The sequence below is a fragment of the Chiloscyllium plagiosum genome, chromosome 19 (genome assembly GCF_004010195.1).
Source record: "Chiloscyllium plagiosum isolate BGI_BamShark_2017 chromosome 19, ASM401019v2, whole genome shotgun sequence".
In the NCBI taxonomy this organism is placed as follows: Eukaryota; Metazoa; Chordata; class Chondrichthyes; order Orectolobiformes; family Hemiscylliidae; genus Chiloscyllium; species Chiloscyllium plagiosum.
Window position 1 is genome coordinate 33,034,067 of NC_057728.1, and position 13,302 is coordinate 33,047,368.

The 13,302-nt window shown below is 40.0% G+C and overlaps 1 protein-coding gene across 2 annotated transcripts in view; it reads right to left on the reverse strand.

The window, feature by feature from the left end:
- immp2l (inner mitochondrial membrane peptidase subunit 2) overlaps positions 1 to 13,302 on the reverse strand; it is a 537,230-nt gene that overhangs the window by 503,412 nt on the left and 20,516 nt on the right. For both annotated transcript variants that reach the window (XM_043709514.1, XM_043709513.1), the window contains one exon: positions 1,537 to 1,640. In XM_043709514.1, coding sequence (XP_043565449.1) covers positions 1,537 to 1,640 — 104 coding nt within the window. The remainder of the gene's footprint in view (positions 1 to 1,536; positions 1,641 to 13,302) is intronic.

Genomic DNA, 13,302 nt, shown 5'->3' on the forward strand with positions numbered 1-13,302 from the left:
TAACAGTTCAAGGGTAATGTCTGTTTAATTAATAAGTTGAGGTTTGGAAGTAAGAAAATTGATGCACTATCTCTGAGCTCAGTAGAGACGAGAGGGCTGTAACTTTTTTACCCAATAAGAGATCTAAATTATATAAAAGTAATTCTCAGGTGGAAGAAGTTAGACCATCTTTGTAAAAAGGGAGGATGGGAGAGATGAGAAGAGGGCAGGAACGAGAGGTGCAAGATGGGGAAGGGAGGGAGGCGATGGGAAAAGGGGGAGTGATGGGGTTAGGGTAAAGGGAGAAAACAGAGGTGATAGGTGTTAGTGGAAACAGCTAATCTGGAAAAGGGACTGTTAACTCCATTGGAGATATCAATTCATCATATAGATATCAGTGTCTAAAGGTTTGGTTTTGAAGCTAAAGTTAGTATCCTCAGTGTGCCATGTTACCATGGAAATAGGTTGCAGGGATCTTTCCTTAGTGTGGGCTGTAACTTTGTGCCTCTGCTTCCAGAAACAAGCAGCTTAGCCTAAGAATAGACTGAAAGTTGAGGGAGCAAACGGAATAAATGTTAGCCAGGCCTTTACCTTAAACAAAAAAAGCACTTTATTGTTCACTGCACAGAATGCTTGCTGTCAGTTTGGAGATGGAATCCATGACAGGAATAGAAGTTGGAAGATTTATCTAGCTTGGAGGAGGAGAACAGTAACCCTCATACCCCTCCGGGAAAATGCAGCAAAAAAGATTAGATTAGATTCCCTATAGTGTGGAAACAGGGCCTTCGGCCCAACACGTCCACACCGACCCACCAAAGAGTAACCCACCCAGACCCATTTCCCTCTTACTAATGCACTGTGGGCAATTTAGCATGGCCAATTCACCTGACCTGCACATCTTTGGACTGTGGGAGGTAACTGGAGCAGCCAGAGGAAACCCACACAGACACGGGGAGAATGTGCAAACTCCACACAGATAGTCACCCGAGACTGGAATCTAACCCAGGTCCCTGGTGCTGTGAGGCAGCAGTGCTAACCACTGAGCCACTGTGCCGCCCCAAACTTCTCATAGAGAAGTTTATTTCATATTTTGTTCTACTTTCAGAGATGAAATATCACAAGAAAAGAGGTAAGTCAATTGTTCAATGCATTTATTCTGTTTCATGATTGCTTCATTCACAAAATGATACATGGCCAAGGAAGTCTACAGAGTACAGAAGACTGTTAGGGTGAAGCTAAGCATAGTTTTATCTGATGCTTTCTGCAAACTTTCATTTTCATAACTGGATGACATGAAATAATGAATCACACCAAACAGATCCAGGCAAGCAAACAGAAAACAACCAATCACATCAATATCAAAAATATTTAACAAATATGGTTCTTTTAGAGAATTCTTTAATTGAAAACGTGAATACCAGTCACAAGATTATACTCTGAAGATTGTCTTTGAAACAAACACACAAGCCAGTAACACAATCAATGTACATTTTCAAAGCTGGAAAGTGATTCAGAAACACATCCATTTTACTGAAAACTACAAGATATATTACTTACACCAGGGAGATGACATCACCACGTTGTACTTCATAGTTCCGCACACTCCATCGATTTAAAAGCACGACATCACATGTGGTTCTTCCCGGAGGATTTAATGATGGCTAGGAAATAATTAGAAGAAAATAAGTATCCAAAAGTGAAAATGTAAATTCTGTGCGTGTTATGTCAGATCACTTCAGAGATGAGCAGGCCTTCCACCTCCACCCTGGCTGTCACTCTCATCGCTGAGAGTGGATCACACCAAGGAGGGTGAACCTGCCTCTGGGCAGGACAGACAGAGCATATCTGAATTCTCCAGCCACAACTGCCCTCGGGCCACCAAACCAAATCTCCAAAGTCAACAGGGCAGGCTGCTTCTGCTTCACTACCGAGTGTGAGATTGCAGCTAGGTGTAGTGGGAGGAAAACAAAAGAGACAACCTTTCTGAGAACCTGTATGTGGCACTTCAACATAAATACATGACTACATTTTAAAATATTCACTCATCATCTGCATGCGAGTGAATGCCATTTTATCTGCAACTCCAACTTCTGTACAGAAGTTAACCATCTTTAATTCTACAAGGTGCTTTATGATCCAAGGTGTGAATTGAGCAGCTGTTGCAGCCTGTGCAATCTGTACAACCTTGGAAGGTGATTGCTCGTTTGGTAATGAGTGTGAATCTTTCCTGGGTGCAAACTATTGCTTGGGCCTCACAGCCATTGTAATGTTGTATGACATGGTTAGCACTGCTGCCTCACAGCGCCAGAGACCCGGGTTCAATTCCCGCCTCAGGCGACTGACTGTGTGGAGTTTGCACGTTCTCCCCGTGTCTGCGTGGGTTTCCTCCGGGTGCTCCGGTTTCCTCCCACCATCCAAAAATGTGCAGGGTCAGGTGAATTGGCCATACTAAATTGCCTGTAGTGTTAGGTAAGGGGTAAATGTAGGGGTATGGGTGGGTTTCGCTTCGGCGGGTCGATGTGGACTTGTTGGGCCGAAGGGCCTGTTTCCACACTGTAATCTAATCTAAATACTTATGTGGGAGTCAAATGAATTATGATAACTATTCCATAAATGTTAGTGGGCGGCACGATGGCCCAGTGGTTAGCACTGCTGCCTCACATAGAGTCCAGGGTTCAATTCCCGCCTCAGGCGACTGACTGTGTGGAGTTTGCACGTTCTCCCCGTGTCTGCGTGGGTTTCCTCCGGGTGCTCCGGTTTCCTCCCACAGTCCAAAGATGTGCAGGTCAGGTGAATTGGCTATGCTAAATTGCCCGTAGTGTTAGGTTAGGGGTATGGGTGGGTTGCGCTTCGGCGGGTCGGTGTGGACTTGTTGGGCCGAAGGCCCTGTTTCCACACTATAGGTAATCTAATCTAAAAAATCTAATCTTAAAAAAAAATGTAATCTAAAATCTAAAAGACTAAGTTATATTTCAACAGGTTTATTTGGAAGTACTAGCTTTCAAGTGCTGCTCCTTCATCAGGTAGCCTTTTGTGATGACATGTATCTTTCACCGGCACTGTGTTGGGGCCTGTTTAATGTTTCTACTCTTTGAAGAACCTCACAGCGCACTAAAATGCAGTCCCTTCCTTCAGAGAATGAATCACTTATTCTGCTCACTCCAGCTATGTGGCAGCCATTTTCAGCTCTATTGCACACTTGCTATTTGGATCACAGTCGAAGGGGGCCACAGTTACACCTCATGGAATGAGTCACAGACTCAGCCTCTCAGTCTAGGTGACTCCCCAAATCTTCCTATTTCCTTTTTGGTTGCCCTTCCTTTCAATCCTTTTGGCTTTGATCTTCCTCATGTTCTCACCTAACTCGTTTATTTCACTGCTCATCTCCTTACTCTATTCCCTGAACAGCACAGATTTGTTGGAGGCAGATCTTGTCTAATTTAATTGAGTTTTTTTTTTGAAAAGGTGACTAAACATATTGATGAGGGTAGTGCAGCTGATGTGGTTTCAATGGACTTCAGTACAACCTTTGTCAAGGTCCCAGATAGAAAGCTGGTCCAAAAGGCAGAAGCCCCTGGAATCCAAAGCAAACTGGACCCAAAATTCTAAACAAAAAAAACCAGAGCCAAGTCCCATAAGCAATGTGTGAATAAACAGATAAAGTTGATTGAGGCATTCATATTGGTCACAACACAAGGGAAACGTCCTTTTCCTGAAACAATATAATAAGATATTTTATGTTTATCTGAAACAGGGGCTCAATTGAATGTCACATCTGGGAAAAATGCTACTTTATTTACAGCTCATGCAGATTGCTGCACTGAGTTGTCAACCTAAGTATGTTCTGTTGTGAATACCTGATTCCATAGTTCATAGTGCACATTACTTTTGGATTTAGAAATTAAAGTCTTAACTCCAAATGACCAAAAATAAACCTAAGTTGTGAATGTACGCATGCGACTGATTGTCAAGGATTGTGTCCTGAGATGCTGTTTGCTGCAGAGAAATATGGAGGCTCCTCACAGCAAACAGTGAGCTGAAGTTTTTAGGTGTCAGCTCAGACTTCTATGTTGAGAATTCTCAACATCCAGATTGTTCAATCCGATTGGTAAGCTGAACATTAAAGAGGCAAGTTGCAGTGCCAATCACACATTTAACAAGCTACATTTTCCTCTTGATTGATAATTCGCCACGAGCAGTAAAATTAGACCCTTGGTCTGACTGAATCTCCCTGGGTAGCCCATATGGTGTGAAGAAAGTTACTAACTCTTCTACCACCCTTTTTGCCTTGATACTCCATAATGGAATTGCCTCAGGTAATCTGGTAGACACATCCATTATGGTTAACAAGTACTGGTTCCCACTTCTAGTTCTCAGGACCTACACAATCAATTATATACCGCAGGAAAGGTTCTTCGAATGTGGGCATTGGTAACAAAGGTGCTGGTTTTATTACCGCCTGTAGCTTACCTACCACTTGGCATGTATGACACGTACAGCAAACGTTAACCACATCCTTGTGCATTCCAAGCCAATAAACATGTTTTAGACTGAGTCTTTCATACACCTAGATGACCTCCTACAGGTAGTTCATGTGCTACTTGTAACTTCCTGTCTGCATGCTACTGGCAACACAATCCGGTGTACTTTGGCCCATTTCTCCTCTGCACTAACCAGCCGTGGTCTCCATTTCCATCTTAGGAAATATTCTCTACCTCCTTTTTAGAGTACGCATCCACATATATATTTTTTATCGTCTTGTCTTGCTGTTGCAAGTCCCTTAGCCTTTCAGGACTAAGCACTTCTGTCTGACCCTTTACCTGTTCAGGTTTTCCCTGCACCATTTCCTCAAAGAGGATGTCTGCTAACTGAACCCCAACTCCTTCATTTTTCTCTTTAGCTTTTGTTTCATGCTGTGACTTATGATAGTGGGATCTGGTTACTACACAGTCTAGGAAAATACCAGGATATTTTTCTTTTAACTCCTCAGTTTTTTTTGGTCTTCCTTGGGCTTTTTCGCAACAAGGTGTGTCACTCCCATTTTGGACCCTGCTAAATCTTTCCCAAGAACAACTGGATTCCTGGAACTGACACTCTGTCAATCACTCCCACTGTTCGTTCCCCAGGCTTGAGCTGGCATTCCAACCTGATCTTACATAGGGGAATGCTAAATTTCTGTCCATCTATCCCACAAATTACCACACTCTCAGGTAACAGATCAGAAAGAGTGCAAATTCACTCATCTCTTACTTTTAGAGACTGGTTAGATCGTCTATCTCTCAAAATTATAACTTTTTGCCTTCTCCCCCTATTCTGAGTAAACTTTACCAACAGAGGCAAATTCTTCTCAAGATCAGGCACTAACTGGCCGGAAGCTTGTCTTATGTACCAACATGTATTCATCTGCTAATTCTGCTGCCCTTCTCACTTCCTGAACCTCTGTTCAGCCACGTGAATTCTTATCATCTTTGGAAGTGAGCTTTTAAACTCCTCCAGCAGAATAATTCCTCTAAGAGCCTTATAGGTCATCTCTATCTTTAAAGCCTGCACCCATCTATCTAAAATGACTGTTTAATTCTTTCGAACTCCTCTCAAGTCTGATCTGGTTCCTTCTTTGTGTTTCTGAACTGCTGTCTGTATGCTTCTGGTATCAATTCATAAGCACTTAAAATAACCTGTTTAACCTCTTCATGGTCTCTTAACCCCTCATCTGACAGTGCGGCAAATACCTCACTAGCTCTGCCTACCAGTTTAGTCTGAACTAGCATTATCCATAAATTCTCGGAGGACTCCATCTGCCGAACCAATTTTTCAAATGAAATAAAGAAGGCTTCAACATCTTTCTCATCAAAAAGTGGCAGAGTTTTGACATATTTGTATATATCTATACCTTCTTTTTTAATTTCCATCTGGCTAAATTGACTTTGCTGACTAAGTCACAAATTCGCAAGTTCAAATTCTCTCTATTTTTGCTCAGCTAAGAACCTTCTCTCTCTTTCTTTTTCCTCTATCACTCTCATTCTTCACACTCTCTGTCTCGCTCCTTTTCTTCTCTCTCTCTTTGCTCAACTAAGAACCTTCTCTCTCGTTTTCTTCTCTCTCTTTGCTTATCTTCTAACTCATTTTTCTAACTCTACTGCATTTGTCTGTTTCTCTGAAATACCTAAGTGTTTGAGTAATTCCCTTACAATTTCAGCTTTACTTTTGTCCTTGGTTAAACCCAAAATCTAACCTCTTTGCTAATTCTAAGAGCATGGTCTTTTCTTTTTCTAAACCTTTTTGGCAAACTTGGGTATCATATTCAAACTCTAGAACCTTTATAGCCATATTAAGATCCACTTCTCTCACTTTTAATTTAACCAACCATAAGTCACCGAAATTAAACCATCTGTCTCACCTATGTTAGAAAAATACACAACACCAGGTTATCGTCCAAAGGGTTTATTTGAAAGCACTACCTTTCGGAGCACAGTGGAGGATTAAGCTGTAGGGAGAGGCTGAACAGGCTGGGGCTGTTTTCCCTGGAGTGTCAGAGGCTAAGGGGTGACCTTATAGAGGTTTACAAAATTATGAGGGGCATGGATAGGGTAAACAGACAATGCCTGTTCCCTGGGGTGGGGAAGTCCAGGACTAGAGGGCATAGGTTTAGGGTGAGAGGGGAAAGATAAAGAAGACACCTACGGGGAACTTTTTCACGCAGAGGTTGGTAGGGGTACGGAATGTGCTGCCAGAGGAAGTGGTGGAGGCTGGTACAATTGCAACATTAAGAGGCATTTGGATGGGTATATGAATAGGAAGAGTTTGGAGGGATATGGGCCGGGTGCTGGCAGGTTGGGATATCTGGTCGGAATGGACAGGTTGGACCAAAGGGTCTGTTTCCATGCTGTGCATCTCTACGACTCTATACCATGTCTCACCGCTCCTTCATCAGGTGGTTGTTCATGAAGGAGCAGCACTCTGAAAGTAGTGCTTCCAAATAAACCTGTTGGACTATAACCTGGAGTTGTGTGATTTTTAATTTTGTACACCTCACTCCAACATGGGCACCTCCAAATCATATCTCACCTACGTTTTATTTAAAGATCTAGGACACTAACTGGCAAGTGGTTAAATCTACTGGGCTTTTTTAATTCCCTAAATCTATTCAAATCTGTCCAAAACTCAGACTGGATCTGTATAAAATTATCCAAATCATGAATCTGAGATCCAAACTATTTAAATCCCGGCAAAGAATACCCAAACTGTTACAACACGGAGTAAACCCCTCTGCTAATTTAAACCCGACTCACAGAGAAGCTCATCTCGTGCTGTAATCTGTTAAATTTCGAGAGGCAAAGAACTATAAACTAAAAGTTAACAATTTTATTCTTTAAGTCCAAAAGAGAACATTGAAAAGGAGACTAAAACTGCACATAATATTCTAACTGCAGTCTCACCAAGGCTTGTGTAACTATAACAACACATCCCTGTTCCTGTATTCAAAACCTCTCGCAAAGAAGGCCAACTTACCATTTGCCTTCTTTATCACCTGCATGCTTACCTTCAACAATTGGTGCACAAGGCCACCCAGGTCCCACTGCACACTCCCCTCACAGCCATTCAGGTAATATCTGTTTTCTTGTTTTTGCTTCCAAAGTGAATAACTTCATATTTATCCAATGTATCTGCATCTGCCATTGATTTGCTCACTCACCCAACCTGTCTAGATCGTGCTGAAGGACCTTTGCATCCTCGTCACAGTTCACCCTCCCATCCAATCGGGTATCATCTGCAAACTTTGAGATGTTACTTTTTTTTCCCTCATCCAAATCATTAATATATAGTGTGAATAGCTGGTGTCCTTGCACCAATAGGTACTGTCTGCTAATTTGAAAAGGCCCCTTTAATTCCTACTGTTATGAAGATGTGGGTGTAATGTACCTTCAAGAGAGTTAAAAGCTAGCAGTGACAGAACCAAGTGTTCACATTAAGATTAGATTACTTACAGTGTGGAAACAGGCCCTTCGGCCCAACAAGTCCACACCGACTCGCCGAAGCGCAACCCACCCATACCCCTACATTTACCCCTTACCTAACACTACGGTCAATTTAGCATGGCCAATTCACCTGACCTGCACATCTTTGGACTGTGGGAGGAAACCGGAGCACCCGGAGGAAACCCACGCAGACACGGGGAGAATGTGCAAACTCCACACAGTCAGTCACCTGAGGCGGGAATTGAACCCGGGTCTCTGGCGCTGTGAGGCAGCAGTGCTAACCACTGTGCCGCCCGCATAAGTTATTATGTAACCTTCTGGTCCAGCAGTTAGGGTAGCTGGTTGCCTGGAAATGACATGACAGATTTGAATTAAGCCAATCAGTTTAAATTATACCCTAAAAAATACCAAACTCCAATCCAATTTGAATTTAATATATTGACAATCTTAAAAGCCAATGACACAATCCAGTGCTTGGGGGCGGGGGGGGGGGGGGGTTTAAGACCAGGGAAAATTGAATAGTTGAGTGGAGAACTGCCACCAGACCAACAGCTGTAGACTGCTAGTCAGAACTCTCTGAGAGGTACCTGTCTAGAGAAGGAGTTTGCATGGAAAAAAAAATCAATGAAAACTGACCTGCAGAAGCAATCTACTGCCAAAGATAAAGAGAAGATTCGACTGCTGGCTGGTTTTAAAGTTTGAATTTTTCTATAAATCTTAACTGGGAGTTTTATCAAACTAGTATTATAGAAGGGAAGGTAAAAGATAGGTTTGGGGAAGAAATTATAAATAGCTGTTAGTTAATTATTCTTTGCTATACTTTAAGAAATATAGTTGTTAATTTTTACTTTAAATAGTTCTTGGCCACTTGAATTTTCACAGATTACTGCATGGGGTAAATCTTTTCTGTGTTGCTTATTTTAATGAAGCAGGAGGGTTTACCCCGTGTCATAACATTACTCTTTATTTCCTCTTTGTCAAACAGTTTTCTATCCAACTCAATACACTTACCCCAATCCCATGTGCTTTAATCTTGCACAATAATCTCTTATGCAAGAGTCAAACACTTTCTGAAAGTCCAAATATACCATATCAACTGGCTACCCCATGCCAACTCTACTAGCTACATCTTCATAGAATTCCAACAGATTTGTCAAACATGATTTCCCTTTCATAAATTCATGTTGACCTCTGTCTGATTCTGCCACTGCTTTCTAAATCCTCCACTATAAAGTTCTTGATAAGGGGTTTGAGAATTTTCCCGACTACCGATGTTAGGCTTACTGGTCTATAATTCCCTGGTTTCTCTCGACCTTCCTTTTTGAATACTTGAGTAACATTCGCAACCCACCAATCTGCAGGGACTCTTCCAGAGCCTGTAGCGTCCTGAAACATTACCACCAATGCATCTATTATTTCTACAGTCACTTCCTTAAGAACTCTGGAATGTAGATTATCAGGCCTGAGGATTTACCCACCTTCAATCCCCAGAATTTTCCCAACACTAATATTGATCTCCCTCAGTTCTTCCCTTTCACTAAATCTTGCATTTTCCAACATTTCTGGTGTTTGATTTGTTCCTTTTTTGTGAACACATAACCAAAGTATGTATTCAGTTGCTCAGCCATTTCTTTGCCCCCTATTGGATATTCCCCCATTTCTAACTGTAGGGGACTTATATTTGTCTTCACTAGCTGCTTTCTCTTCACGTATCTATAGAAACACTTAGTGTCATTCTTTATGTTCCCTGCAAGATTATTTTCATACTGTATTTTCCCCTTTTCAATCAATCCCTTCATCCTTCTTTGATCAATTCTAAACTGCTCCCGATCCTCAGATCTGATGAAACGTTACACCCAAAACATCGACTTTTCTACCTCCTAATGCTGCCTGGCTTGCTGTGTTCTTCCAGCTTCCTACTTGTCTACCTTGGATTCCAGCATCTACAGTTTTTTTGTCTCTATTATTTTTCTTGGCCAATCTGTATCTTCTTCCCTGGATTGGATACTTTCTCTAATTTCCTTTGTAAGCCATGGATTGGTCCTCTTACCCATTTTGCTTTTGTGCCAGAGAGGAGTCAACAGTTGTTGCAGTTCCCTTATGCATTCCTTGAATAATTGCCATTGCCTAGTCTAGGGGTGGGGAACCTGCGGCCTTAAGGCCGCATGCAGCCTTCTAGGCCATTGTGTGTGGTCTTTTGAATGAATCCAATTTTTGCAGAACAAATCTTTTATTTTTTATTAATATGTTTTTATTCATCCTTTATTATTTTTATTTTAATCTGCAGGAATGTAGATTTAAGGTTACAAATAGGTCAGCCATCTAGAGGATCAGCTAAAACTGCAAACCTCCTTGCTGCAACCAAATATTCCAATGCTTTCCTACAAAAAACAGACAACAAAGTCATTAAAAGGTTAGTTAACTTTAGAATTAACATTTTTTAAATTTTTTTTTAGTTAGTACATAGTAGTTAGATTTTTACAAAATAATGTGAATTTTGAAGAATGTATAATTGAAGTTTCTTGGATGCAGCCTTATTAGACTACAACTAACATAATGCAGCCTTCCAACATGAAAAGGTTCCCACCTCTGGCCTAGTCACTGTCATCCCTTTCAGTACCTCTCCCCAATCTATCAAGGCCAACTCATGCCTCATATCTTTATTGTCTCCTGCATTAAGATTCAGCATCCTAGTCTCCGACTCAACTATCTCACTCTCCATCTTGATAAAGACAATATTTGGTTTTGTTATAAAAATTGATAAGTAGAGGAAACAATGATACTTCTCATGAGATATAAAGGAAAGTAGTCCAGACCAATTGTAACAAATAATTAGTAGCCAAAACGGCAGACAAATAATGAGAAATGATTAAATAGCCACTTATTCCCACAAGTAAAGTGAGTGCAACACTTCCTAAAGAACCTTGGATCAACAGTGAAAGGGCAATTAAATTGTGAATTTAAAACATGTGTGACAATTCCAATGCAAAAAAAAGTAAACCTTGAAAAAAAAGGAAAAGTTATGAAGATAGTTAATAGATTAAGAAAAAATAGAAAGGAAAATAATAAGTTATGCAATAAGCACATCAACACCAAAATAATAATCAAAAATACAGCCAATGAAAATATCTAATGAGAATGATGGCACAGTGAACAAACAAAATTTTTAATTTGCTTCAGCTTTCAAAGAGAAAGACTCAGAGGGTACGAGAAGGCAATAGGCATAGATAAGCAAACAGAATCTAGCTAAATAGAACTTCATTTTTAAAAATTGAACATTTCAACATTCTGCATCAATCAAAACAATTATTCAATTTTAAAGTGCCACATTCTCATATTCATGAATTTAATTTATGTAATGTTCAAAGATTTTCAACAGTATGAAGTATGAAGATCAGCATGAAGTGCAGGTAATAAACAACAGTGGAGTGTGTGCGGATGGAACCATAATGGAATGCTCAGCTAACTGTAATGCAGTTTCTACTTCCTCCATGAAGGCAAGTTGCCAGTGTGTTAAAACCACATCGAAGGTAAAAGGTTTAATAAGTAACAGTCACAATTCAGTACAGAAACAGTAAGGTAGGAAGAAAGTTGTTAGATGATGGTTTTAATAGCCACCTGAGTGTGAAATTAGAAAGTGATTTGTATCAGAAATTAAAGACACATCTAGTACATTTAATTACAAATTAAATTGCAGAATAACATCAGGATTGGTTGAGATAAAATCAACAATATGTCTATCCATCTGGATACATGAAGGAATTTGTGTGTTTGAGCTATTCCTTTCATCAATATCTTATTCTTTTAAAGTACAGAATAGATCAACACCATTTGCTAACATTGCAAATTATCTTATGATCCCTTTGAAATTCATTTGTTTTGCAAAATTCACAGAAATATATATTATACAAAATTCAAACTATAAAAGCGGTTGATCTGGAGAGATAAAAATATAACCTTACAATTACATCTTCTAATCAAAATGATAGTTTTTTTTTCAGACAGTTAATAATGAAAACAATGGAATAATTTTTGAGTTTAACACAATAGTTGACCTCTTTATGAAGTCATAATGTAAGACATTGCATCAAACATGACTGCCCGCAACAATTAAGGATAAATGATATTTTCCACAAATAAGGTGTTTGGGGTTTACCAGTTTTTAGAACAAAATTAAGAAGAGGCATGAGATTCTTCTGATTTTCTTACTTCTGATGACCAAGAATTATTAATTCATTCATTTGATCACTCACTGATTGTGACTGAAGTCTTTTGTCCTTACTTCAGGAACAAAGTGAATATCTAACTAATGTTTATTGTCATTTATTTGACAAAAACGGAATTCAGTGTGATGTCAGAAGAGTTTGAGCATTTTTTGTTTTTTAAATGGGATGTTGGATACTTAAAAATGCAACTGTCTCGTTTGATCATCCAAGGACCAAAAACTATCCAGTTTTGCTGGTTTACAAAATAACCACAGAACCTGCTAGCAAATCTGTGTTATAAAAGCAATCTTACTTATGGATTTCCCCAATTATAATTCTTAGGAGTGCCTATAAATCTGCAACATTTTAAATGTATTGTATTCCAATTTATGTTGTTATGAATGACTAAATATTATCTCAGGTATTCCATCACCTTAGATCTTTTCACAAAAAAAGCTTCCATGGAGAAAAGCATGACCATATTACAGCTAAGGACATGTGCTTATATATTATTTTCAAAGACTTCAAGATTACGCTGCACAAAAACAATTAATCACTGTAATTGCATCCAAACAATTTTTCTAACAACTACCAGGCTTGTAACCCTGACAAAATGCATGCTGTTGATGTCTGTCATTTGATGTCTGATAATTGAATATCTTTATCAGGGATAATATTAAATATTGCTGGTCAGTTGTAGCATAAGTCAGCAGAAATTGCTGAACTGTCTTCACTTTGCACAGACAATACGGCCTAGATGAAAGATGCACTGCAGATTTTTCAAAACCTTTCAGTTAATTAAGTTCTTGCAGCTGTTCACCATTATGTCCTGCCCAGATCTCTTAGCCAATTATGCGCTCAAGTGATCCTCTTCTCCTTAAAAATAAAATGTGCTTCTATATTCCAAAGAAGCTGAAAATGTTTTGCTGGAAAAGCGCAGCAGGTCAGGCAGCATCCAAGGAGCAGGAGAATCGACGTTTCGGACATGATCCCTTCTTCAGGAATGAGGAAAGTGTGCCAAGCAGGCTAAGATAAAAGGTAGGGAGGAGGGACTTGGGGGAGGGGCGTTGGAAATGCGATAGGTGGAAGAAGGTTAAGGTGAGGGTGATAAGGTGAGGGTGATAGGCCGGAGTGGGGGTGGG